The sequence below is a fragment of the Maylandia zebra genome, linkage group LG20 (assembly GCF_041146795.1).
Source record: "Maylandia zebra isolate NMK-2024a linkage group LG20, Mzebra_GT3a, whole genome shotgun sequence".
NCBI lineage: Eukaryota > Metazoa > Chordata > Actinopteri > Cichliformes > Cichlidae > Maylandia > Maylandia zebra.
In genome coordinates this window covers 19,911,043-19,935,793 of record NC_135186.1, presented here as the reverse complement: position 1 = coordinate 19,935,793, position 24,751 = coordinate 19,911,043, and the positions used below count along the sequence as shown (strand labels likewise).

Genomic DNA, 24,751 nt, shown 5'->3' with positions numbered 1-24,751 from the left:
CAGCTTCTCACTTTGGTTGACAGTGTAAAACCAACCTGATGACATGAACTTCCAGAAAACCTAAAAGTCAAACAAACACATTCAAAGTTTCAGGGCTGTGAGCACAAACAAAACGTCTGAGCCCCAAAACAGCTGTAAATCAGTGTGGTCGTTACAGTGAACATCGCAGACTTTTCTCTGTTTGTTTTACTATATAAATTGATTTATTGTGAGCAGCAGGAATATTAACAGATGGAGAAATTTGCTGAAGCACATCGATCACTATAGTCACAGATCTGTCTTTAACAGTCTCATTATTTTTCCCCCTTGTTTGTATGAAAACATCTGCTGATCACAATTACTGACAGTCTGATATAATAAGTAGCTTTGCTTGAAATTGTGCAGGGCATGTCTGCGGGGATGGGGTTGGGTTTCGAAGCCTCAATAAAGTTTCGACACAACTGCTTTGTTTCAGAGTGTCACAAAGCCTCGCTTTGCCATTCACTAGATAAAACCCAGTAATCAATTTTAGAAATTTACTCTTGAGCCGTGCGCCATTATTTAGAAAATATTCCACCACCGCCGCGCTGTGAATCTTGGGATGGTTTGGGCCACGAAGGAAAAAGGAGGCTACACATCGAGGCTTTTGAATGCGCCCTTCGAAGGCTGCAGCCCCTGAATTGGGACACGGCTATGTATGATATATATATTTTAAATAAAGTTGAAGAAAAAAAAACGTTATCATAGTCATGAGACTGTCTTTATGGTGCATTCTGGGAACTGTATTTTGGCGAGTTTTCATTTCTCATTCATTCTCGCTGACAGTAAGTCTACAATAAAACTCAACCTCCCAGAAACACCGCGTTCACACATTATTCGATTGGCTTGGTACTTCGTTTCCACACTGTAGGAGACACAGAAGTGTCAGATTTATTTAGTTTGATAGAGAAATCCCCGGTCAGGTTCAGTTTGCAGGGAATGAAGAAAACTAATTACAAAAGAAGCTGTTTTGTAGCGAATGGTCTCCAACGCAGCGGATAATTACAATGCGTTTTGCCGATATAAGGAGTGGCAGTCGTGCTAAGTAACTGGTCTCTATTTTCAAGCTAGCAGAAGATGGAATGTACTTTAACTGTGTTTTATGCATGGAAATGATGCTAATACTTTAGCTTTAACCAGTACCAGCGAAGTCGATGTTCATATTTCGCCTCACTGTCACCGGATGCTTTGCTGTTATCCAGTTGGTTAGCTAGTTTAGCTTCTTTCAGAGAAGCTCCGGCCATGGAGGAAGTTGATAAAATTCTGATTCACGCCCTAAAACAGGTTGGGACGTAAGTATCAACAACAGGGTTTCATAAATGCCAAGCAGTGCACTGTGATCTTAAAAGTAAGCATAAGTTACCGAGCTGACATGTTTACAGGCTAATGGGAAGTTTTCCGCTCAGTCCTGTGTTGAACCAGCCCCAGTCATATGATCATGCTGTATGTGGGTTATTTGAAGCTTGTGTGGATACGACCAGCTTTGTAGCAGCTAAGAGTTATTTTTTTTTGTCTTCGTGTCCCGCAGGGAAGTGCCTGAAGAAATTAATAGCGTGAAACAGTTCAGTAGTGAGCTGATAGTAGAGGCGGTGGTCAGATGTATTCGGGTGATCGATCCTGGTCTGAGCAGCACGCTGGCCACCTCCCTCCCTCCGGGTATGTCTGCCCGCTTCAGAGTGGGCATGAGCCTGGCACAGGCCTGTCAGGTAAGATATCTGAATGGAACTGTTGTCCCCTGTTATCACTGGCTGAATCCAGTCAGGCAATTGGCAGTGTTCAGACACAAACACTGTAAGCAGTTGTCTACTTAAAGAGTTTGTGCACAACTAGTTCTTCGCAACAGGAATCATTAACTGGTAGAGAAAGTACAATTAGGAACCCCACCTACACGTTGTTTCTCTTTTCACCATGGAAAGAAGAATGTGAAAAAAGCTGACAACCTAGTTTTTTCCAAAACAGTTCAATGTAAATAAAACGCAGTGATAGACCCTGATGGTTTTAATGCCATAGCTTATCTGCTGTTTGTATGAGAATTAAAAAGTGTGATAGCTCTGGGTCCCAATGATTTTCTGTCTCTTTGTTTTACAAGAGAGAAAGAGTCATCTTCTAGTAGTGATGTTTTTTTTGTTCTGTAAAGATGCTGTGAGTAAGGGATTGATCAAAGTTATTCAAGATGACTTCTAACATCGTTAGTGTGCATCTTTCCACCACTTCCCCCAGTGTGTCCAGTCTGGCTCCAATTACAGAGCTATTTTATTTTTAGGATGGGAGATGTTATCAGAACGAGAATGTGATCAGCTCTAAGCTGTGAGCGCAGTGCCATAACCTTGGCTCTGTCCTAAAACTCTTCGCTCATTTCTCATGCTGAGAGGTGAGGTGAGCCCCACTTACTGCAATTTAATGCCGCAGTTTTCATGAAACACTGCAGAAATGAACTGAAATGAGCTTTTTCTTGGCACTGTGCACACACTGAGCGGCTTCTCTCTGCTGAATCTGTAACAACAAAATGTGGCACAATAAGTGATCTGACGGTAAATACAGTTTTGGGTTCTTCTTTATATTGTACAATCCAGCTGTTCCACATAGATGTCAGGTTTGTAGGGAAAATCTCCTCCTTTAGATAAATCTTGCACCACACCTGAATCCTAATCCTCTGAACCCTGTGCTCAGTGCGGAATGATTTCTATCAGAAGCATATTGATTTTTCTTTATCTGAGCTGACGCACTGTTTTCAGAGAAAAACATTTGTGTGAAGTCTGAGCTTACACTGAATTATTTTGGTTAGCAGGCCTGCAGCGGCTCCCTCACACTCCCTCTAGATTTTTCACGCTGCTCCTGGGAGAATGTTGGTTTTTACTGAAGTGAACTGCCTGCATCTTTGTATGTAAACTACAGCACATTGTTTGTAGATCACCTTGCAAATTTTGGCCCACTTTGCCTCATAGGATATAGAATGAATCCTAAGGACTGCAGTACTTCAATGGACAGTACTGATGAACACTGATAATGCTTGAGCACACTTAGTTAATATTGATCATTATTATAGAGCTTATACGGCGGTCTGTGCTCTTTATGGAGCAACGACTCCATAATCCAGCTGTATGATGTTCAGCTGTGAGTTTAACAGGCTGTGTTTTTTTTTTTTAATATATATATAAATATATCAGGCAGTTATGACAGGAAATGAAAAAGGAATAACAATGAAAATGCTTATTTTGTTGATGTTTTTATGAATGGTCAGATGATCCTTTGCAGTGGGATGGAGCTTTCTCTCCCCCTTTCATAAAGGATTGTCCTTGAAGAATTAGAATTAGTTACTGTGTGGATCTTTTCGGGGTTTTTCTTGCATGGTTGAATTTGACCTTCCTTTCATGAATGGATCCTTAATAAAATAAATGATTAATTTTACAGTTTCCAAGTTACATGATCTTTTCTCACTTGAACCCACTGAGTTTGGTTTTGTCAGCATTGTCTGTTGTATACAGATATTTCTATTTTTCATTCTTCTCATTACTAAAATTTGTATCAATAAATATTTTTCTTAAATTGTGAAATTATTTCTTTCTGAGTGATGAACCTGTTCTGTCTTTACTTTTGAAAGATTCTACCTTCCTGGGATCCTCTTTTTACACCCAGTCATGAGTGCATTATTTATTTTTGGCTGAGCGTTACACAAATTTAATTCCCTTGTTGCTTGTACCTCAGTGTCTCCTGTGGTAGTTAACACATTATGAATGAAGACGTGAATCCTTGGAAGTGTTCCATCAGGAAGGACATGCGATGTAAATATTTACCAAATAAAAGATGAAAGAAGATGTTTTTCACCTCAGCTGTAAAACACTGATGTTTATGGGTATTGTCGACTCGTGACCCTGTTGGGCAGATGAGCGACATGGTTATCCAAGTTTGTCAATGCAATAACTTGAGAATCAGGTGCCGTCTGAGTTGAAATTGATAACATCAGTGTATCTACTAAAAATCTCAGATGAATTTGAATTTGAGTGACCTCGACCTCAAGGACAAGGTCAGAGGTTAAAGTTTCTGAAAATCTTGTGAGTGCGATAACTTGAGTATGAGGTGACATAAGATTTTAAAAGTATACCACAGGTGAATCTACTCGGAGGCTGAGGGGTACTGCTGGCTGCTGCCAGTATTGTCTTTGTACTATTTTAAATTTAATATAGGCTTCAAATGATTTATTGCACAGCTTAACAAGTTATAGCCTGTACTGGAGTTTTGGCTTATCTTTCTCATCAGGTGAAATTTCTAAATTGTTAATGACAACTGAGAAATTCAGTGAGTGATGAAGCAAATAATGTTCACCGAAGATATAAGAGCAAAATTGCGTATTATTAGAAAAGTACAAAATTAGCTTTCTGTTGTCTCAAAGTAAATTCTTATTTTTCAGGACATTGGATACAAAGGAGAGCTAGGATACCAGACTTTTCTGTACAGCAGTGAACCAGAGATCCGCTCCCTGCTCATGTTTCTGGTGGAGAAGCTGCCCAGAGAAAGTGCTGAGACTTCAGACCAGCCGACAGGTGCACTGACACAGTTTATCTCTGGCATACACATAGTTTCATATAATATTGGAGATATAGACTATATTGTCTAGTAATTGTTGTTTTACTTTAGCCTCTAATGTTAGATGTAATTAGAGTATTATGAGATACAGCTACAGGTAAATTCAAAGGTCTTATTTTGTGAATTTTTTTTCTGTCAGTGCAAATCTTTTTGAGACACTCGAGTAGAAAATGTCTCTGACATTCAGCAGACATTAAAACAACCCACTGACCCAGGCAACCTGATGGACAGACAAAGGCTGTTGTTGTGTTAACTGCCTGAAAAGCACGAGGCCCTGATCAAATGGCTAAAAAGAGAACTGATAGAATAAGGTCTTGGCACTACAGGCTATATGAACAGGGGCAAGGCCATAAAAGGCTTTATATCTTATTAATAACATTTTCAAATTAATTCTACATTTCGCTGGAAGCCACAACAGAAGTGATTTGCCAATTCAGCCAAGTTGTTGAATGTTGTCATCCTGCCGGGCAGGCAGACAGGTGGCTGACATAAACAACCCAGTTTGTGATAACTTGAGATTAAAGCGATGTAGGAGTTTCAAATTGATGCCGTAGTTTTGTCTACTAATAGCTAGAACATACAACTTTGACAAGTATGAAGCTCAGTGACCTCCACCTCAAGGTCAGGGTTCAGAGGTCACGTTTTATGAAAATCTTGTGGATGCGATAACTCGAGAACTAAGTAACGGAGGAGTTTCAAATTGATACCATAGGTGCATCTTCTAGAAGGCTGAGGGGTACTGCTGGCTGCCACCAGTATTTTCCTTGCTGTTATATCTATAAACCACGTTTGTAGTGGCGATCCTGTGAGGACTAGGGATGGAAATTGAGAGCTGGTTCTCTACAAAAATAGATTCCCAGTAGTCCAATTCCTTGTAATTGTTAATATGCCTGCATATCAATCCCACTTATTGGTTCTTACAGTCAGCTGATTTCAGTCTGTGTGTCAGAGGAGAAAAATAGTGGCAACACAACTTCAGCTTTTGATGAGCAGACAGATTGCAGCCTGTGTTTCTACCTGGTCGTGTTTCTACAGTAGAATCACCTACTTTGAAGTGTCTTTGTTCTGGTTTTACATCTTTGATTTGTTAATTGATAAGTTATTGATAAATGATATTGATAATGGACTCAGAATCGCCAAATTCTTATCAATTCCCACCCGTAATGAAGAACAAATATGTGTGAAAAAAGCCAAACAAACAAAAAATGGTTGTTCTTGAGATCAAACATATCTTGGTTTTTAAAAAAAAATCATTTACATATATATGTATATACAGGTGCAGATAGGACCGCCTTACTGGAGGGTAAGTGGTATGACGCCCGATCTATAGGGAAGTTTTGGGTTCGGGAGACATGAGCAAAGGTAGCTAGCGCCCAGTGACAGGAAATAGCTAAATAGTTAACACTCTGTGGAATGCTAAGCTAGCTAGCCTAAGAAGGCTGAGATATGCCCTGAAGCGAGAAGAGGTCTTTGAATAACGGTTATGCAGAAAGACCATTTAGGGTTGGTTGCTCTGCCCTGTCGCCAAGTTTCTAAGTAAGTATATTTCTAAAGGTGACTTTGACATGGAATTCTCACCAGATGTTGGTAACAACCCATCCAATCACCACATGCAAGGAAATCAAACCTTAGATGTCCAACAATTAAGTTCTGTAATAATGAGAAATAACACAGGGACTGAATTTACTGAAACTTATTGAATACATCATAAAGTAGCATTTGTTGGTGCTGATAGCTTCAAGATGCCTCCTGATTGGAGAGGCTAGTTGCAGCATTGCTCAGGTGTGATTTTGGCCCAGTCTTCTATGAACTCTGAGCTTTAGTTCTTAAAATTTTCAGTAGATTCAGATGAGATGATTGTCTGGGCCATTCTATTAGCCGAGTTTTCCTCGGCTGTGTTTGGGATCATTATCTTACTGAAACGTTCACCTCGTTTCATTTCCATCATCCTGGTAGATGGCAGCAGATTTTTATCAAGAACGTCTTGGTACATTTTTCCATTCATCATTCCTTTAGTTATGTGAAATCCTGTAGCTGAAAAACAGCCCTCATGATGTTCCCACCTCCAAATATCACTGTTAGTATGGCATTTTGGGGTCATATGCAGTGTCGTTTGACCTCCAGACTTTATGGTATATTATGACATCCAAAGAGTTCTATTTTGGTCCCATCAACAGGGAATATGCTCCCAGTATTTCACAGGCTTGTTTAAATGTCTAAACTTTGAATGTGCTTCAACGTGCTCTTTCTTCAGCAGTGGAGTATTGCATGATGGAGCATGCATGCAGGTCATGGCGGTGGAGTGCATCACCTGTTGTCATCTTTGAAACGTTGTTTTTCTGTCCAGTGGTTCTTGTTTTAGCTCCTCTGTCTGAAATCTTGGGGGCGAGGGGGGTTGCCTGAGCCTTTGTGATTATTACTAGCATTATTACGTTGTGGTGGGATTGCTGTCATTCCTAATCGCTTCCACTTTATTAAAATACCACAAACAGTTGACTGTGGAATATTTATTTGTGCAGGCGGCATCCTGGAATTCAATGATTCATTTGTGAAATGCTACATTTTCTTATTTTGAATATTGGATCAATTTGAAATTGATGACAGTAGCATGTATCAGAAGCTAGGACGGGGCCATGTTTACCCCTGTGTAGCATGCTCTCCTCTTTTAACAACAATTGGTTAATATAGACACAGGGACATATCTACGGTGGCCCCTAGAGACAAAGCACGTACAAACCCCAAAACACTTGCAAACCCCAAAACACTTGCAAACCCCAAAACACTTGCAAACCCCAAAACACTTGCAAACCCCAAAACACTTGCAAACCCCAAAACACTTGCAACTAGGGGCAGTGTTGAGCTCGATTTGCAAAATAAACGGCAAGTTTGTCTGTATGGGACGGTCTAGTCTCCGTCGCGCTTCCCAGGTTGCCTAGCAACCATGATACTAACCGCTAGAAACGTGTCATACAACTTGGTTTGACAGAAATGAAGGAGAACATATTTTGTTCATTTGTTTGTTTGTTTCTACAAGAGCTTTGTGTGATTTGATAAGTATCTGAGGCTGAGACCACAGGACAGTAAAACATGATTTTTGGGCTTCATTTCTGTACTGAACAGTCATTTAAGATTAGTTAGTAAATAAGAATTAGCTGATGTTGTTCATGAGACTAAAGTCATATCACTTTGGTAATGTAAATATAATATGGCCAATATTATAGTTATTATATTAATCATTATTAGCTATTACAGCAGTGAACATGAACTCTGTGCCAAATAGGGCTGCTCAATTAATCGAATTTTAATCACGATTACGATCTGGGCTTTCAACGATCATTAAAAATGACTGAGCCGATTATTAGCCCCTCCCTCATGCTTTACTCTCGCGCTGCTCCGTGTGGCAAATCAAGCGCACTGCTCTGCATTTCGAACACGCGTCACAACAATTAAGAGGACCCGAGGGAAGCTCGGAAAGCTAAGCAGAAGTTATTTGGAGAGGAGTGGACTGCCGTTGGTTGAAAAGAGAGGTAAAAAAAAAAAAAAACTTCCGTGGTGTGGAAACATTATGGGTTCGCGGAGTCAGACGTGGATCAAGTAGACACAGTGTGTAAACTTTGCTATGGTGTCGTAGCTGCACCACAGAGCAACACTGCAAAGTTTACATTTTTCATTTATTTCTTTTATTGCAAAAATTTGCACTGTTATCAGTATTTGCACACTATTTTATATTATTTTTTAAAGTAATTATTCAATACATTGTTATTGTTAACCCTTTAAAGCCGGTCAGAGCAGCATGCTCGTTTTGTATAACTATTTTTAAATCCCTGTAGAACCTGAACCGCTAAGCTAGCACAATAAATTTTTTTCCATATGAAACCAGAGGAGTTGTACTTACATCTTATGCCATCAGCTTGTCCTAGGTCACGGTTTCCTTCCACATATAGCTTTGCAAAAATTGCATAAAAAGCGCTTGCAGGAACAAAAACATAATATTCCAGAAACACGCTTTGCCGATCCGATCAGCTGTTCTTAACACTTCCCACATTGAAAAAGACGTCAACGCGAACTATCGCAAGTGACGTCATTTTCGCGGAAAATGTAGTTTTTTACTTGTAGGCCTTAGAACTCGAATTGCACTGCTGGAAATAGTTTATTTTGATGCACATGCACATTCTTTGCAACTTTGCATCATAGGATTGTTTTTTTGTTTTTCCTGCAGTATATAAAAATTGCTGTATCTCCAAAAATAAAACTATGAAGACACTCAAAATAAATTTCCTGTTGTTGTAAACTATTTTTTGCAACTTTTTTGTATTTAAAGTTTTGAGGGATAAGCCTCTTAAATTTCTCCAAGTAGAAATATATGTAAAAAAAACAAAAACGATTTTCAATTTTTTTGTAGTTTATTGCACTTTTTTGCAATTAATGTAGTTACTATGGACTTAATACATACACATTTTTAAAATATGGGCTATAACAGTTGTATTGATGTATAGCAACTTGAAATGCTCCCACAAATGGCACTACAGCATGTAAAAAAAATATTATAAGCTCTGGCGGACTTGGTTCTATGGTAGATCTTAAAGGGTTAAATAAATATCGTCAAATAATCGTGATCTCAATTTCAGTGAAAATAATCGTGATTATCATTTTTGCCATAATCGAGCAGCCCTAGTGCCAAATACTGAGCTTCAGTACAGATTCAAGTTGCAGTTATTTATATGTCTTATCACCTTAAATCTTCACTCAAAGACAAGTATCTTTGACAGTGTGTATATAGGTGTATCATATATAAGAGACAAATGTTGTTCCTTCAGTATGTTGGCATTACTAAATTTGGCTCATTGCTTACATATATTTATAAAAAGAAAATGTACGGGCTGTAATAACTGTTTCTGATAAAATGAAGAGTAGACTGATATATGAAATATTCCTTTATTGGGTGAGAAAATCATACCATGTCATAACTGCTTTAAGTCATACAGAATAGATATCAGAGCCTTAAACAGGCTGGCTTCTGCTAAATGGGTCAAACTGGGCAGAAAGTATACAAACACATAACATCCTTACAGAATATGATGTAACACTATAGATCAACTTACCTCAGAATATATAAAGCATATAAACAATTACAGCAATATGATGCAACAAACACAGGAGTGCTACTAATCCCAAATACTCAAAGCTTCATAGAACTGAAACAAACATTAATTTTTAGCTCCATTCTGCTGCTGATACATACTTTAGGTTTCTGAATATTAAACTTGTTGCTGCCTTTCATAGTGTGTAACTTGAAGGCCCTGAGTACTTTCTCCCACACAGAAAACACTGGAATGATATAATTATTTGAACATTACCTAATAAGACTGATTCAGGACAGACAATTAGTTATTTCAAACTTTTCTAGCAGTCCTTCACAAACAGGGAACAGTCTGTCTATTCTCTCCATCTGTCAGCTGGCTCTTCCTCCTCCTCTTCCTCACACACTGTTGAGTTTGTCCTGGTGGATCATCAGGGGTGCAAAGCCTCACAGATGATGTGCAGCAGTGGGTCCCTCAGTCTGTCCTCACTCTGGACACTTGCAGTTGTCACACATGGAAATCAAATGTGTGATAAGCTGCAGGATTCAAACACAAGTGTAACTTATAAATACATGTTCATACTTTTATTCCACAATCAGAGAGAAAGAAAAAGAGAGAGAGAGTGCAGGACAGACAGACAGGTGACAGTCTCGGGTGTATACACTGCTACAAAACAGCACAAAAGAAGGAGGATTTAGTGTTTGTGTCATTACGAATCAAGAAGAGTTCCCAGATGGTACAGTGGACACATGTGTGACCTTAAAATGCGGCCTTCAAGGCTGCAGACCCCAAATCCGGTCATTGGTACTTCCTGGCTTGTGTAGTAGGTTGTTACTAGGTAACTTTGACTACGATGACCTGGATGACTGAGAACCTTCACAGACATGTTACTAGGTAACAAAAGCTCAACACTGCCCCTAGCGTCCTGGAGCACTTCCGTTGTTTTTTGGAATTTGCATGTGTTTTGGAGTTTGTACGTGCTTTGTCTCCAGGGGCCACCGTACATATCTGGTTTAATAGGCGTTTGCAGATCTATGTGATGGGACAATAACGTATTCATTAAAGGTTCAGAAAGGTCACAAATGACCTTGTGCTTAGTGAATACCTCAGGTAGCAGACACCAGAGAGAGAAGAGGAGCCATGATGGAAGGACAGGTCCCTGCACGACAAGCGGCAGGTAGAAGTGGCTGACATCCAGAAATCCTGCTAGTGGCTGGACAAAGCTGAAACATCTGTTCCTGTATACTGTTACATTTTTTATATTACACCTCTAACCATCCTCTCTGAGATTGATTTAAGTTGTTATTGGAGATATCATGTCCAAATGCTCCCTGACTGCTGATCTTTTTCGGTGGATTTATAGTGTGCTTACGATCTCCTTGCAAGCTCATAATAATCCTCAGAATAACCTCAGGTCCAGTTCACACAAAAAAAACAATGTCAGTGTCTTTTCAAAAGCTTGTATCACTTAACAAGGCAGTCATGTCATTTCAGAGAATCAGGACCTTGTTTATCTTTGATCATATAATATTCTGAAGAATGATTCGGGCCTTGACACGGGCTTTATTTGGACACGCCCCCTTTACTCAGGACAGACCTCGGGCTTCAGTGTCAAAGATAATATCTCTACTTGGTTTAACACACACAAAATTAAAGCAGGACCAGGAGCAGGAAAGATAACCAGCAACAACGCTTGCAGGTGGATCTGTGGCCTGTATAATGTCTGACGGCTAATTATTGAGTGAGCCAAGGTGCCAACTGTGGGTAACTGGTGGCAGCTGAGTCCTGGAGTGAGAGTGGAAGTTTGTCCAGTCAGTTGAACTCCAGATCTAGAAGGAACATTCTGGTCCTGGAGTGCTAGACCAGCTATTTATTCTCTTGACGATATTCGAGGATGTGTTTTAGAGTTTATCTAACCAGTCTACCTGTTTTGTGAACCTGGGACCAAATCCCCCTGAGATACCCTCTGAGGGGTATTTGGCATGTTGTTACAGACCATTTGGTCCTGGTACAGAGCTTGGTCTGCATTGTCAGCCATAAGTTGGAGTTGTTCTCAGTGGGTGTTGCACTCTGCCAGGGATTTGTTTATAATAAATTTTATGGACAGAATTTTTAGGCGTAGCCAAGTGGGAGAAGACTTCCACTCAGAATCTCTGCTTTTTGCAGATAATGTGGAAGTGCTGGCTTCATCAGGTGGTCCCCTCCAGCTCGTACTGGAGTGGTCCGTAGTCAAGTGGGAAGTGGCAGTAATGAGAATTAGAACCTAAAATAACACTCTTAGGGTGCCCCTAAAGGGTGCCCCTCCCACTCTTGGATGGGGACAGGTTAAGTGGAGAACTGTGTTTAATCTTGTAAACTTGTCTTGTTCATGTGAGAAGAGAGGGGAGATTGGCAGGTGGATCGGGGCAAAATTCAACACGAGTAAAATCATAAACTACCTACCTCCTATTACCAGTTTTATTTCACTTTTTTATGCCAGTTAGTTTGTATAGATACATAACTGTACGTACTAGTGAGTAATTTTAAAGTGAATTTCTGCGACCCACCTGTAGTAACTTTGTGGCCCAACAAGGGCCCTGGCTCACACTTTGGGAACCACAGCTGTAGAAGACGACACATTTTTCTGCTGTGGATTGTTTAAAAAAAGTGATGTGATCATGATGTGGACATGACCGGGGCACTTTTCATCAAGGACGATGCATTTAAGTCACCCAAAGCTTTGGTTTTTGTCTTCCTTTAGGGAAATCAGTGGTACTGGAGAGAACCATAGCTGCTGCGATCAAAGCCCATCTTGCTGTACCTTGGCTGCCTCCAAAATGCAGACTACCACTAAACTGTGAAACACAGGTTAACTAATGCCCCATTCTGCTCGTTGTTATATGCTATAGTTTTAATTTTGTTTTTGAATGTATGTGTATAATTATGACTGGCAGTGAGTGAGACTTTTGAATTACATTTTTTGTGTCTTCATGGCATCAGTACAACGTATAAACTATGAAATAATTTATAATATTCTTATAAATAATAATAAAGTGGAGCTAAACATAGCTATGTTTCCTGAGTTAACAGACAGCCAGGTAAAGATCAGTTTTGTTTATAAAATGTTTCACTTCTATTTTCACATGTATAGAGACAAGGAGTCATGCACAGCTTCCACGTCCAGCCCCTCAGCCTAACAAACTGCACTAAAGGCTCAAGCAAGAGGCACACAAAAGGTAGTCCTCTTACTGTACACACACACACACACACACACACACACACACACACACACACACACACACACACACACACACACACACACACACACACACAGTGTGTTTTTTCCTACTAATTATGAATAATGAAAATGTTCAGTTTGCCATCACACTTGCAGTGAAATCACTTCTGAAAAGTTTTTACAAAAGAGAAAGTGTGAGTGAAATGTAAGGTGTGCTGTGTTTGCAGAAGTGAAGGACTACCAGCGGGACGTTCTCTCCCCTGTCACCGCCCAGATTTCCAGTCAAGCTTCTGTGGTGGCGTCCATACTGGAGCAGCACACAGCTGAAATAAGTGCTGCTCAGGAGTGGGACAACGAGTGGAACAATCAGGGACTGTTGTCCCGCTTTACTCCACAGGCAAATATTCACACAGTCCTATTTGAATCTTAGAGTTATTTGCTTCCTATTAACCTAATGTTACTAATGCCAGTACAAAAAAATGTCTAAAAGTTCATTATTTTGTAATTTAAATCAAAAAAGTTAACTTGGATATATTGTATCAACATTTAAAAATATTCATGCCCTTTTTGTTTCATTATTGGCTTGTAGTAAGTCAGTAAGTAATGTCTTTTTGAATGAAACTATGAAGGTTTTTCACAGATTTCTAATCTTTTGAATCACACGAGTCGATATAGTATTAACTATACCCTGTTGAGTATGCTCTGTCTAAATGCACCAAATTTGAAAGTGTTAACTCCTTGTACACCTCTGTATGAACATGTTTATTGGATGTTGTGTAACAGGAATATTGCTTACGGAAATTCACCCGGTTGCATAAACGGATCGAGGACCAACTGCGTTCTGCTGCCCTGCCCTCTTCTCATAGTGCCTTTGGTGTTTCTCGCTCCACCTCTGACCTGTGTGAGCTCCTGCAGGCCTTCAAAGGCTCCGTTCAACCCGGCCACATCCTGACCAAGGGCACACACTTCACCCACACACAGAAGTTCAACTTCACACAGGTAGAGACCTCAGCATTGTTTAAAACAACTGCATACATACAGTTTGATCCTCACAAAACTCTTAACCAGTGAAAACATTTTTTTCAGCCTAATTTACACTTTGTCCAACAAATGAATGCATTCTGATTGAAGTTTGACCACCTCAGCAAACCTAAAACAACCTGCTTGACAGTTTGAATTCTTTTTTTGTGGGGCATTTAACACATCCTGTCTTTGAATCTGTAAGTTTGGTCCTGAATGTATCTCTCAGGTCTCACAAAGCCTACATCACATCCTTCAGCCTGTGTAAGAAATTTCACTGAAAAAAGAAACTTAAAAGTTGAATGATTGTGTGGTTTACTTCTACCACACAGCCTCTCTTTCCACTACTAAATTAGATACAGATAACAATAAACTTACCTTTACACGTCATTACTTTGGGCTCAGTAAATTGAAATGAAGTTTTATTTCAGTAATGCTGCAAACTAAGTGCCTGAAAACTCTTTAGAATTGCTTTTGTTTCTTATAACAAGAAAGATTTTCACTGTAGTTCTAATAGCTCCTGAGTTGAGCAACTTCCTGATGGATCCTGTCTGTGACTCCGTATGTTTACAGATTCAAACAGGAAATTTTAATGCAAAGTTTGTTTTGTGAAAGTACGCATTGTTACAACAAATAGACTTGGCCTTTGCTCTGTAGAGTTTACATGTTCTCCCCGTGCCTCCAGGTACCCTAGTTTTTTCTAAAGACATGCACCAACTACATGTTTTTGTTAATTAGTAGTTGTTAATTAACTGGAGATTTTAAATTGCCCATAGCTGTCAGTAGTTGTTTGTCTCTGTGTTAGCATGGGCAACCTGTCCAGGGTGTAACCTACTTCCCCCTTAAAGCGTGTGTGTGTGTGTGTGTGTGTGTGTGTGTGTGTGTGTGTGTGTGTGTGTGTGTGTGTGTGTGTGTGTGTGTGTGTGTGTGTGTGTGTGTGTGTGTGTGTGTGTGTGTTCTACAGGAATTGCCTCCAGTAGCAAAAACCATCCCGACTAATCATCAGTCAGAGGGGGATGTACAGCTGGGTCAGCAGGAGGAGTTGGCTTACCTTCAGCAGCAATTCCAGCAGCTTTGCAGTGAGGTTGACCATCTAGCAGCAGACATGAAGCACATGAGTGTTACCAGCACTCAGGTAAGCTCACCTAAGATGAACCTGATGGACTGGTGGCAGTCAATAGTTACTTTTTTCTCTTTCTCCCGTTTTCATTCAAAAATAAGAACTGAATACACTGCAAAGATGTCATTTACTCTAGTCTCTTTCTCCTGAGAGGAAACTGGAGTGTATAGCTGTTTTTCCTACTTATCTGAAATGGAGAAGTCATTATTGACTAAGTTGATTGAATTGTTCATGTTACAAATGTGTCTTTCATATCTTACTTCATTTTTTCACTTAAGTATTGCTACTAATGATAGAAAACATTTGGTGAAAGGTTTCAATTAGAGGAACGAGGGACAGAAGGCAAAACTTGTAAGTGATTTTTAAAGAGTTGCTCCAAAGAGCTCGTTTGTCACCCTTTATTTTGAATTATGTAATGCCCACTTAGACATTTAAGCGTTTTAATTTATTTTTGTTTTTGTTTTTTACTTTATTCTAAGTTGTTTTTCATGTACCTCAGTGCTGTCCCAGCATTTTGGAATAAAAGAAGTGTTTTTCTCAGGTTGTCTTCAGTAGGCTTTAAAAGCTGGTGACGTGGGTGATGTAATCACGAGGGCTAAATGCCCCTAAGCAGCATCTAGGAACGTCGACGGTAATGTCTTGTGTATCCACCAGGGGGAGCAGCATGGACGTACATTCATTTGCAGGCTTGCTACACTATATGCTTAGACCTTTTAAATTTGTTCAAGGATTCTGTAATTATATAATCATATTTACATTTTATATTATAATTATAATAGAATCATAACGTTGAGCCTTTCTATAAAACATACGTATTTGATTGCAGCAATTAAAATAGAGCTTGTCCACACCGAACGAGCAAGACAGAAGACGGGAAGTGACGCTTGCACTCTGTGATTGTTGCTGATTTATATTTCTGAACATGAAAGCGTAGAACAGTTATTTACCTCCACTGCTAATGTTCTTATATAAAATGCAAAATCAAAACGTAACGTGAATTCGTTAATTGATGGATGTTGCAACACCCAGCAAGTAATGCTATACAGATGGGCAGGCAGAGAGCACTGCTCTGGCACTGTGCATGTAAAAGCAACTTCACATTCTCCATTTGCATTTGTTTCATATGGCAAGTCGCCTGTACGTAACTTAACAATCACCAAAATGTTATGGCAGTGGACTTTTGTTCAACTCAACACTAAGTATGGAATGAAGAATTTGAAAAATATGACACTTCCCAGTTTGTCTTGTTTCAGCTCGAGCATATCCAAACATTCAGTTACCTCCAAGAACAAAACCCTCACTGTTGGAACAGACGTTGATGAGTCCTGCGAGTTGCAAGGGCCAAATGATGTCATCTTACATTAAAGAGAGAGAGAGAGTGTAGAGGGTTTTTTTTAACACGACGTCAGATGTAAAGCTTGTAGAGAGATGATTCCTGTATTTAAGGATTACAATTTGAGTCATTATGAGATGTAACATGCATCAGAGTGTTTGGTGGCTGAAAAGCTGGACAAACTGCATGAGCTATACTTCCCATTGATCTCAACTGGTTCAGTCAGACATAACCAAAGGGCTGAATGTGGCCGTACAATGCCCAGGTTTGCTCTAGATTTAAAAAGTAAGACGAAGATCAACAAGGATGACAAAATCCATCTGTCGTTCTCTCTATAATCTTTTGCTTATCTGGAGTCAGGTTGCAGTAGCAGAAGGCTAAATAGGATATTTCATATTTCCTTTGTTCCCAGCAACATCTCAATGGGAAGTCTACACCAGTCTAGAGGTCAGGGGAGTTAAACAGATCTGTCTTGGCGGTTTGAGGTCTGTAATCCATAACATGGTGAGAGTTATGGGTTGCAACATGCGTAGGAGTGGTAAATTCTTCGTTACCACTTCTTGTTCTGCTTCCTTTTCTTTACTCCTGACACTGTCAGTCTGTTCATCTCACAGACAGAAGTGACAGTATACTGAAAGGTGCTGACAGAAATGTAAGAACCTGTGGAGGATATGAATTGTCACAATCTCTGAAAAGAGCAAAATGAGCACAAATGATTGTTTCCTGATTCAAGATTCACAAATATGCACGGCGACGTGGCTAATGATGTAACAGAATAACCTGTAGATGCATATAATAATATCATTTTTATTTATTTGTGGTGTGGTGCAGGTGTTGGATGAGCTGAAACAGAGAGAACTGAGAAACTCTGAAAAAGAAGAGAAAATCCAAGTGAAGAAGAAAACAATTGATCTTCTGCCAGATGCAGATAATAACCTGCTGAAACTTCAGGTAGGAGCTGATGCTTGATGTCACCCAGCCAAGCAGGTCTCACAGATCCACTATATATATGTGCCTTCCTCTCTGCAGGCTCTGGTAGAGGCCAGTGCCAAGCGAGTCGTGAACCTGGCATCTCAGTGGGAGAAACACCGTGCTCCACTCGTTGATGAATATCGCAGACTCAAAGACATCTGCAGCAGCAAAGATGTATGTCGTGTAACAGGCCTTTTGCTTTTCTTTAACAATAAATGTACAGTTTGATCATTTTTGTGTATTTTCCGCAGGTGGAATCATCCAAGAAGCTGTCCGAAATCAAGTCTTTGCATGAAAAGATCCGTGTTTCTACAGAGGAGGCCAAGAAGAAGGAAGATGCATACAAACAGCTGGTATTGAAGATACTAATTACATTTTTATTGGGGTTGACATAGACAAATTTAAAAACATTAAAAATGATTTTAATTTGTAACGTTGAGTGGTTGATATACCTTTAAATAACGTGAAAATTGTATTTTCTAAGCCTGAAAAAAATGTCATGAGAAAAAAAATTTGCTCCACAGATCCCTTTTCTAAAGTAGTGCATCTCCAATACATCAAATTAGGTCATTCATTCTTTGAAGCTTGTTTCGTAATATAAGGTTTATAATGGTTATGGCAAGTAGTTGGAAGGATTAGTTTGCAAAATATGTGTTTTGGCTGCTGAATGTAATAAATGTGCTGGTCTTTTGTCCCCGTTTGCTTCTAACGTAGGTAACAGAGTTAGAAAATCTTCCTCAAGATGCGTCTCGCTCAGCGTACACTCAGAGAATTCTAGAGATTGTCAGCAACATCAAGAAACAGAAGGAGGAAATTACAAAGGTATGTTTAAAACCAAGAACTGAAGGAATCTTAATTAGTGATTTTTACATGTCCTATGACCAGACTAGCAGTCTGCATACCTAGGTTCCTGATTTTTATACACCTGTGGCCATAGAAATTATTGAGCTGCATGAATTCGATTATTTGGATGGTGCGTGAATAATTTTGGCAATATAGTGTATTTCTCCCAGCTTCTGTTTATTGGCTCCCTGGGATATCTAGGATTTAAAGTCCTTTGCACATAATACAAATCGTAAATGGTAAATGGCCTGCATTTGTATAGCGCTTTTCTAGTCCCTAAGGACCCCAAAGCGCTTCACACTACATTCAGTCATTCACCCATTCACACACACATTCACACACTGGCGATGGCAAGCTACATTGTAGCCACAGCTGCCCTGGGGCGCACTGACAGAGGCGAGGCTGCCGGACACTGGCGCCACCGGGCCCTCTGACCACCACCAGTAGGCAAACATGGGGTTAGTATCTTGCCCAAGGATATTTGGCATGCAGCCAGGAGGCAGCCTGGGATCGAACCACCGACCTTCTGATTAGTGGCTGACCTGCTCTGCCACCTGAGCTACAGCCACCCTATAATACAAGATCTTGAATAAACAGGCCCGATCTTAACTTAATGTCCTCAGATATCACCCCATATCTTATCACCCTAGCAGAGTACTTGTTAGGGCTGGATCAGGTAACCCTGAAGCAGTACGCCTGGGCTGCTGCAGGCTCACTCACCATTTCTTCTTCACTCATCTAGTTATAATAGTGTGAATGCCTCAAGGCATTCACACTATTGAGGTCCTGTTTCTCTTTAAACTTTGTTCTTCTACCTTATTGTGTGAATGCCTCAAGGCATTCACACTATTGAGGTCCTGTTTCTCTTTATACTTTATTCTTCTACCTTACTATTCTAGTTGCTCAGACCTTTGCTGGTTAACTACTCCCTTAGTTTTCAGCTGATTTTCACCATTCAAACTTTAAACTGTTCAGCTCTTTCCGCTGAAGCGTGCTATATCTTTTGGCGCTCATACCTTTTATACTTTTTGAGATATTAAGCTTTTTATGCCATTTTGCTGAATGGGACCACATTATCAGTGTGATCACCAGCTTAGCTCGCCGAGCTGAGCCATGTTTTAGCTCAGTGAGATGAGCAGCCGCTCTCAGAGCAGGCGGGCCGGGTTCGAATCCCGCTTATGGCAACATTTTCTTCAGTTAACATTTCAACAGTTTTAACTCTTTTCCATGCAAATTTCAGCTTTTTCACCTCTTTTTAGCAGAATTTTCAGTTTTTCACTACTTTTCAGCACAAATTCCAGCTTCTTCAGCTGTTTTTAGCACAAACTTCAGCTTCTTTACCTCTTTTCAGCAGAAATTCTGCTAATTCACCTGTTTTCAGCGCAAAGTTCTACTTCTTAACCTCTTTTCAGCAAAAGAATTCTGCTGATTCACCTCTTTTGAGTACAATTTTCAGCTTTTTCACCTCTTTTCGGCACAACTTTTAGCCTCTTCTGCTCTTTTCAGCACAATTTTCAGCTTTTTCACCTCTTTTCGGCACAATTTTTAGCCTCTTCTGCTCTTTTCAGCACAATTTTCAGCTTTTTCACCTCTTTTCAGCGCAATTTTCAGGTTCCTTATCTTTTTTTGTTTGCTGAACCTTCAGCATTTTCACCTCTTTTCAGCACCATTTAGCTTCTTCTGCACAGTGAACATTTTTTCTCTCATCATATCTTTGTTTGAGATCAGAGCTGGTTTGGCTCAATAGGAAGAGCAGCTGCTGTGAGATCTAGTGGCGCAGGTTCAAATCCTACATGTGACATTTGCTGCACATCTTCCCTGCTTGCATGTACTCTGCTTTATTGACACTGCTTAGTGTACTCTTATATTCCAGTACAAGGCATTCACACTGCATTTTCGCAGGAAATGCAACTTTTTCTAGTTCTAGTTGCTCCGACCTTTGCTGGTTAACTACTTCTTCAGTTTTCAGCTGATTTTCACCATTCAAATTTTCAACTGTTCTGCTCTTTCTGCTAATGCCAGCTATATCTTTTGGTACTCATAACTTTTATACTTTTTGAGATATTAAGCTTTTTATGCCATTCTTTTGGCCCATTTTACTGAATGGGACCACATTATCAGTGTGATCACCAGCTTAGCTCGCTGAGCTGAGCCTTGTTTTAGCTCAGTAAGATGAGCAGCCGTTCTCAGAGCGGGAGGCCCGGGTTCAAATCCCGCTTAGGACAAAAAAAAAAAAAATTCAGTAAACAGTTCAACTTTTTTTTAAACTCTTTTCAACACAAATTTCAGCTTCTTCACCCCTCTTCAGCAGAATATTCAGTTTTTCAACTCTTTCCAGCAGAAAGTTGAGCTTTTTCACTATTTTCAACACAATTTTCTGTTTCTTCTGCTGTTTTCAGCACGAAGTTCAAAAGTTCACCTCTTTTCAGCACAATTTTTGTTTCTTCTGCTCTTATCAGTGCAAATTGATTTTTTTCATTATATCTTTGGTTGGCATCAGAACTGGTTTGGCTCAGTAGTATGAGCAGCCGCCGTGGCGAAGGTTTGAATCCTACCTGTGGCGATTGCCACACATGTTAGCCTGCTTGCATACACTCAGCTTTCTCGACACTCTTCACTGTACCCTTTCAAATACAGCCATCTTTAGCAAGCAGTTCAGCTTTTACAACTCTTTTCAGCAGAAAGTTCTGCTTCCTCTGCTGTTTTTAGCAGTTTCTACTACAAGACATTCACACTGCATTTTCGCAGGAAATACAACTTTTTGTAGTTAAATTCTGTCTTGCTTCCATAGTGTACTTTTTGTCCTCTGCTCTCTTCTTTTCCCCTCACCCACAACAAGTAATGGCAAATGTTTGCTCCTCTCTGAGCCCGGTTTGTAGGAGTCACCGTGTCCTCATGAGGTCTTTTGATTGTTTGGGTTTTCTCTCTGTTTTTACCCCTCAGCCATAAAAGGTTGATGAGGTCTGGTGTACAGGCTGGCAGGTGGCATGAACACTCAAGTTTGTGAATGCGATAACTCTAGAACGAGGCGACGCAGAAATTTTGAAACGTGTACCAAAATCCTAGAGTGAAGGTTTTCAGTCATCCAGGTCATCGCAGTCTAAGGAGTTTGGAAAGAGAAGCGTCTGGACTTTAAGTTTCTTGAAGACGTTTCACCTCTTATCCGAGAAACTTCTTCATTTCTAAGAGCAGTTGGTAGAAAGAGCAATCACACACGAGCCAAGGTTTAAAAACGGGTGTGGGTATACACCCTGGCTCGTGTGACTAGGCAGAGGATCAGTAAGGACACTCCCATAGGGCTTAAAAATCTGAGACTCTCCACCAGTTGCTCTTAGAACTGAAGAAGCTTCTCGGATGAGAGGTGAAACATCTTCAAGAAACTTAAAGAAGTCCAGACTCTTTTCTTTCCAAGCTCCTTAGACAGACCATATGTGCATCTACTAAAAATCTCATACGTTTGAATTTCAGTCGAGGTCAAGTTTTCTGAAAATCTTCTGAATGCAAGATCTCAAGAAGGGAAGTCATGTAGGACTTTCACATTCGCACCATGTGTGCATCTGCTAAAATCTCAGACAAGTTCAAATCCTGGTGATTTGAAAATCTTGCACCTTAAAAATTCAGATTTAACACTGTTCACTTTCCTTTCAGATTTTATCAGACACTAAGGAGCTCCAGAAAGAGATCAATAATCTGACTGGAAAACTAGACAGGACATTTGCTGTGACTGATGAGCTGGTCTTTAAGGTAGTAGAGAATTTTTTTTTTCACAGGATTGGAACTCTTCTGTCTCATTGTTCAGAAATGTTATGCATAATTATGAGGATGATTTCTTTTTAGCATTTTACCATTTCTCAGCAAATTTTTTTTCTTCATTGAACAAATGTTTAGTAAAAAGAGGTTTGAGTTCTTCCCAGCGATGGGATAGATGCTCTTTAATCTTGTCATTCCCTGACTTGATTGTTTTCTTTTTTTCCAGAGAAATCAGTTGCTCCTGTGTTTATTTTGTCAATAAATATTTGTCATGTATGATTTGTGTAGGATGCCAAAAAAGACGAAACCGTCCGCAAATCCTACAAGTACCTGGCAGCCTTGCATGAAGTATGTCACTGTTTGTCTGTGTATCATATATTACTATACCCTTGATGACTATCAACAACAAATGCTTTCATCATCTTTGATTCTTCTGTAGAACTGTAATCAGCTAATCCAAACCATTGAAGACACCGGTACAATCCTGAGAGAGATTCGAGATCTCGAGGAGCAGGTAGGATTTATAGTTCGACTGCTGCAGTGTTGATTGCTGTGTTACATTGGAATAGAATCAAAAGTCAAAGTTGTCCAGCCTGGAAAGAGCTGCGGGATGTAGTTAACTGTGACCCGATGAGCAGGATGTTGAAGGCCGTGGTAGAAAGGATAGGTGAGGTTGAGCAACCCATTGCAATGCCTTTTCCAAGCTGATGCCAGCTGGTTGTGGCCTCTTGAAGTGTAAAGGTGGCGACTGCTTGGCTGTACTCTGAGGGGATGGCTTGGGACTTCCAGGCTATTCTCATCAGTTTCCAGAGGAGCTTCAGCACCATGGGACAGTTCTTGTACACCTTATGAGGCATGCCATTTGGTCCTGGTGCCAAGGCAGCTTTATTTACCACAAGATTAATTTCAGACCATTTGGGAGGCGCAGTATCAAACCTGAAGACTGGCTCAGTGAGACGAGGCACATGCTTGTGCGAAGTGGGGTGTTCTCAGGGTCACATAATTGAGTCTTGGTGTGCTCTTCAAGGTCCTGCTGGGTGGCAGCTTTCTGTTATTTTTCTCCTCCAGTAGACTTTTACACGTATTAAAAAGTGTCCTGAAAGAACCTCATCCGCTCCTTTCTCTTTCTTGTTTCCGTGCTTGTGGATCCGCTCTGCCCTCCTCAAGGTTAAAACCTGCTCTTGATTTGGACCCAAAGTAGCTGCCTCTCCTTTATAAACTTAGAAATCTCCTGCTCAGGTCACCCTTTTCCCCGAGGATGTTCTTCCTGTGGGTTATTGCCTCAAACCTCTACCCACCAATCCCCACAGACAATGCTGTCAAAGAGGTTTACAGATTTTTCTCTTTAGTTTAAATATTTAGTCTTAGCTGAGAGTTTTATTCAATACTGTATTTATGAAAACAAACCAACAAGGAAAAAGTATTAGACTTGAAATTTGAGGGCTATTAGTTGACCAGCAACAGTCACAGATTGCTGAGGTCTTTTTGTTTGTTGTTGTATTTGCTAAGCTACATTATACCTGTAGCAGGTCCATAGTAGGCACACAGTAATTATATTTTTATCCATCTTTAGTCACCACAGGCAACATGTCTTTTAAAAAAATCTTTGGTCTTTTGGTCATTTTGTGTTATTCTCTGTTAGATTGAGACAGAAAACGGAAACAAAACTGTGGCTAACCTGGAGAGGATTCTGGAAGACTACAAAGCGATTCGACAGGAGAACGCTTCACTCGCTGCCAAAGTGAGAGAAGGATGAAAGTACAGCTCTGCTTTATGAGGCTAAAGTGAAAACATGAATGGGACTGAAACAGCACTTCAGCTGTCACACTTAGATGTTTGTCCATTAATGTGGAGACCCGCTTTTCTTTGAAAAAGACAAAGTGTGTTTTGGACCACAGGAACTCTGTAATTGAAATGCATGCCATGGATGGACAAATAGGTCAGTAGATGGAAAATGTTGAATTTGTACTTGGTGTGCCTGGGGGATGATTGTTATGCATTCAACTGAAACACGACACTGGGCAGCAGCAGGTGCTGTCATTTATAACGATACATGAGACATCATAAGATGTTGTGATTGAAATTTAATGTTTTCCTTTGACATTTTAAAACACAAGTAACTTTTCCATTTTCAGACCTTCAGTCTATAAGTTGTCATGATTTCATGTGAGCTTAAGTTGAGCGAATGGCATTTGAATGTAGTTAATCTGTCGTCCATCAGCAAATTGTTGTATATATGGTACCAGCCTAAATAAAGATGCCTTACATGCTTGAAGATACTGTGATTTTTATTTATTTATTTTTTAAACAAGTAGCAATGATCCAATAATACCCCAAAGCAGAGATTCTTAATGATATATATGCTTTCAAACATAGTGCTGAACAGCTATTTGAAGATAAATAAAACAACACGAAAAGAAAACTACACTTTAAAAAAAAGATAAAACAAAAGGGAATAGCAATAAGAACCAGTAAAAACTTTAGGCATACAATTAAGACACATAGGATAGGGTGAACATGTGGGTCTTTAACTTAGCTTTGAAACCCCCCCACAGAGCATGCCTGCCCCAAAGATGGGGCACGAGAAGAAAATGGTTTTTCTTCTCGCTTTAGGAACCCTTAGAAGGCCAATATCCTGAGACCAGAGCGCACAGGATGGAATATAGGGGTGCAAAAAGGCAGAGAGATATGAAAGTGCAAAACTATTTTAAAGCCTTGTAGGTGAGCAACAGGACCTTAAAAATTCAAATTCAAATTTTATTTGTCACGTACACAGTCATACACAGTACGATATGTAGTGAAATGCTTGGACA

The 24,751-nt window shown here is 39.9% G+C and overlaps 1 protein-coding gene across 1 annotated transcript; it reads left to right on the top strand.

Annotated features, from left to right (window-relative positions):
• The first annotated feature begins 847 nt into the window (after positions 1–847).
• Positions 848–24,213, top strand: ccdc22 (CCC complex scaffolding subunit CCDC22). Its single transcript, XM_004570913.2, has 16 exons — positions 848–1,310; positions 1,547–1,724; positions 4,427–4,559; positions 12,424–12,530; positions 12,814–12,898; positions 13,128–13,297; positions 13,684–13,899; positions 14,885–15,055; positions 17,205–17,324; positions 17,403–17,519; positions 17,597–17,698; positions 18,060–18,167; positions 21,837–21,932; positions 22,227–22,286; positions 22,378–22,452; positions 23,581–24,213. Exons 1-16 carry the CDS (start codon positions 1,261–1,263, stop codon positions 23,692–23,694), a joined length of 1,902 nt encoding a protein of 633 aa, XP_004570970.1. The 5' UTR covers positions 848–1,260; the 3' UTR covers positions 23,695–24,213.
• The last annotated feature ends 538 nt before the right edge of the window (positions 24,214–24,751 follow it).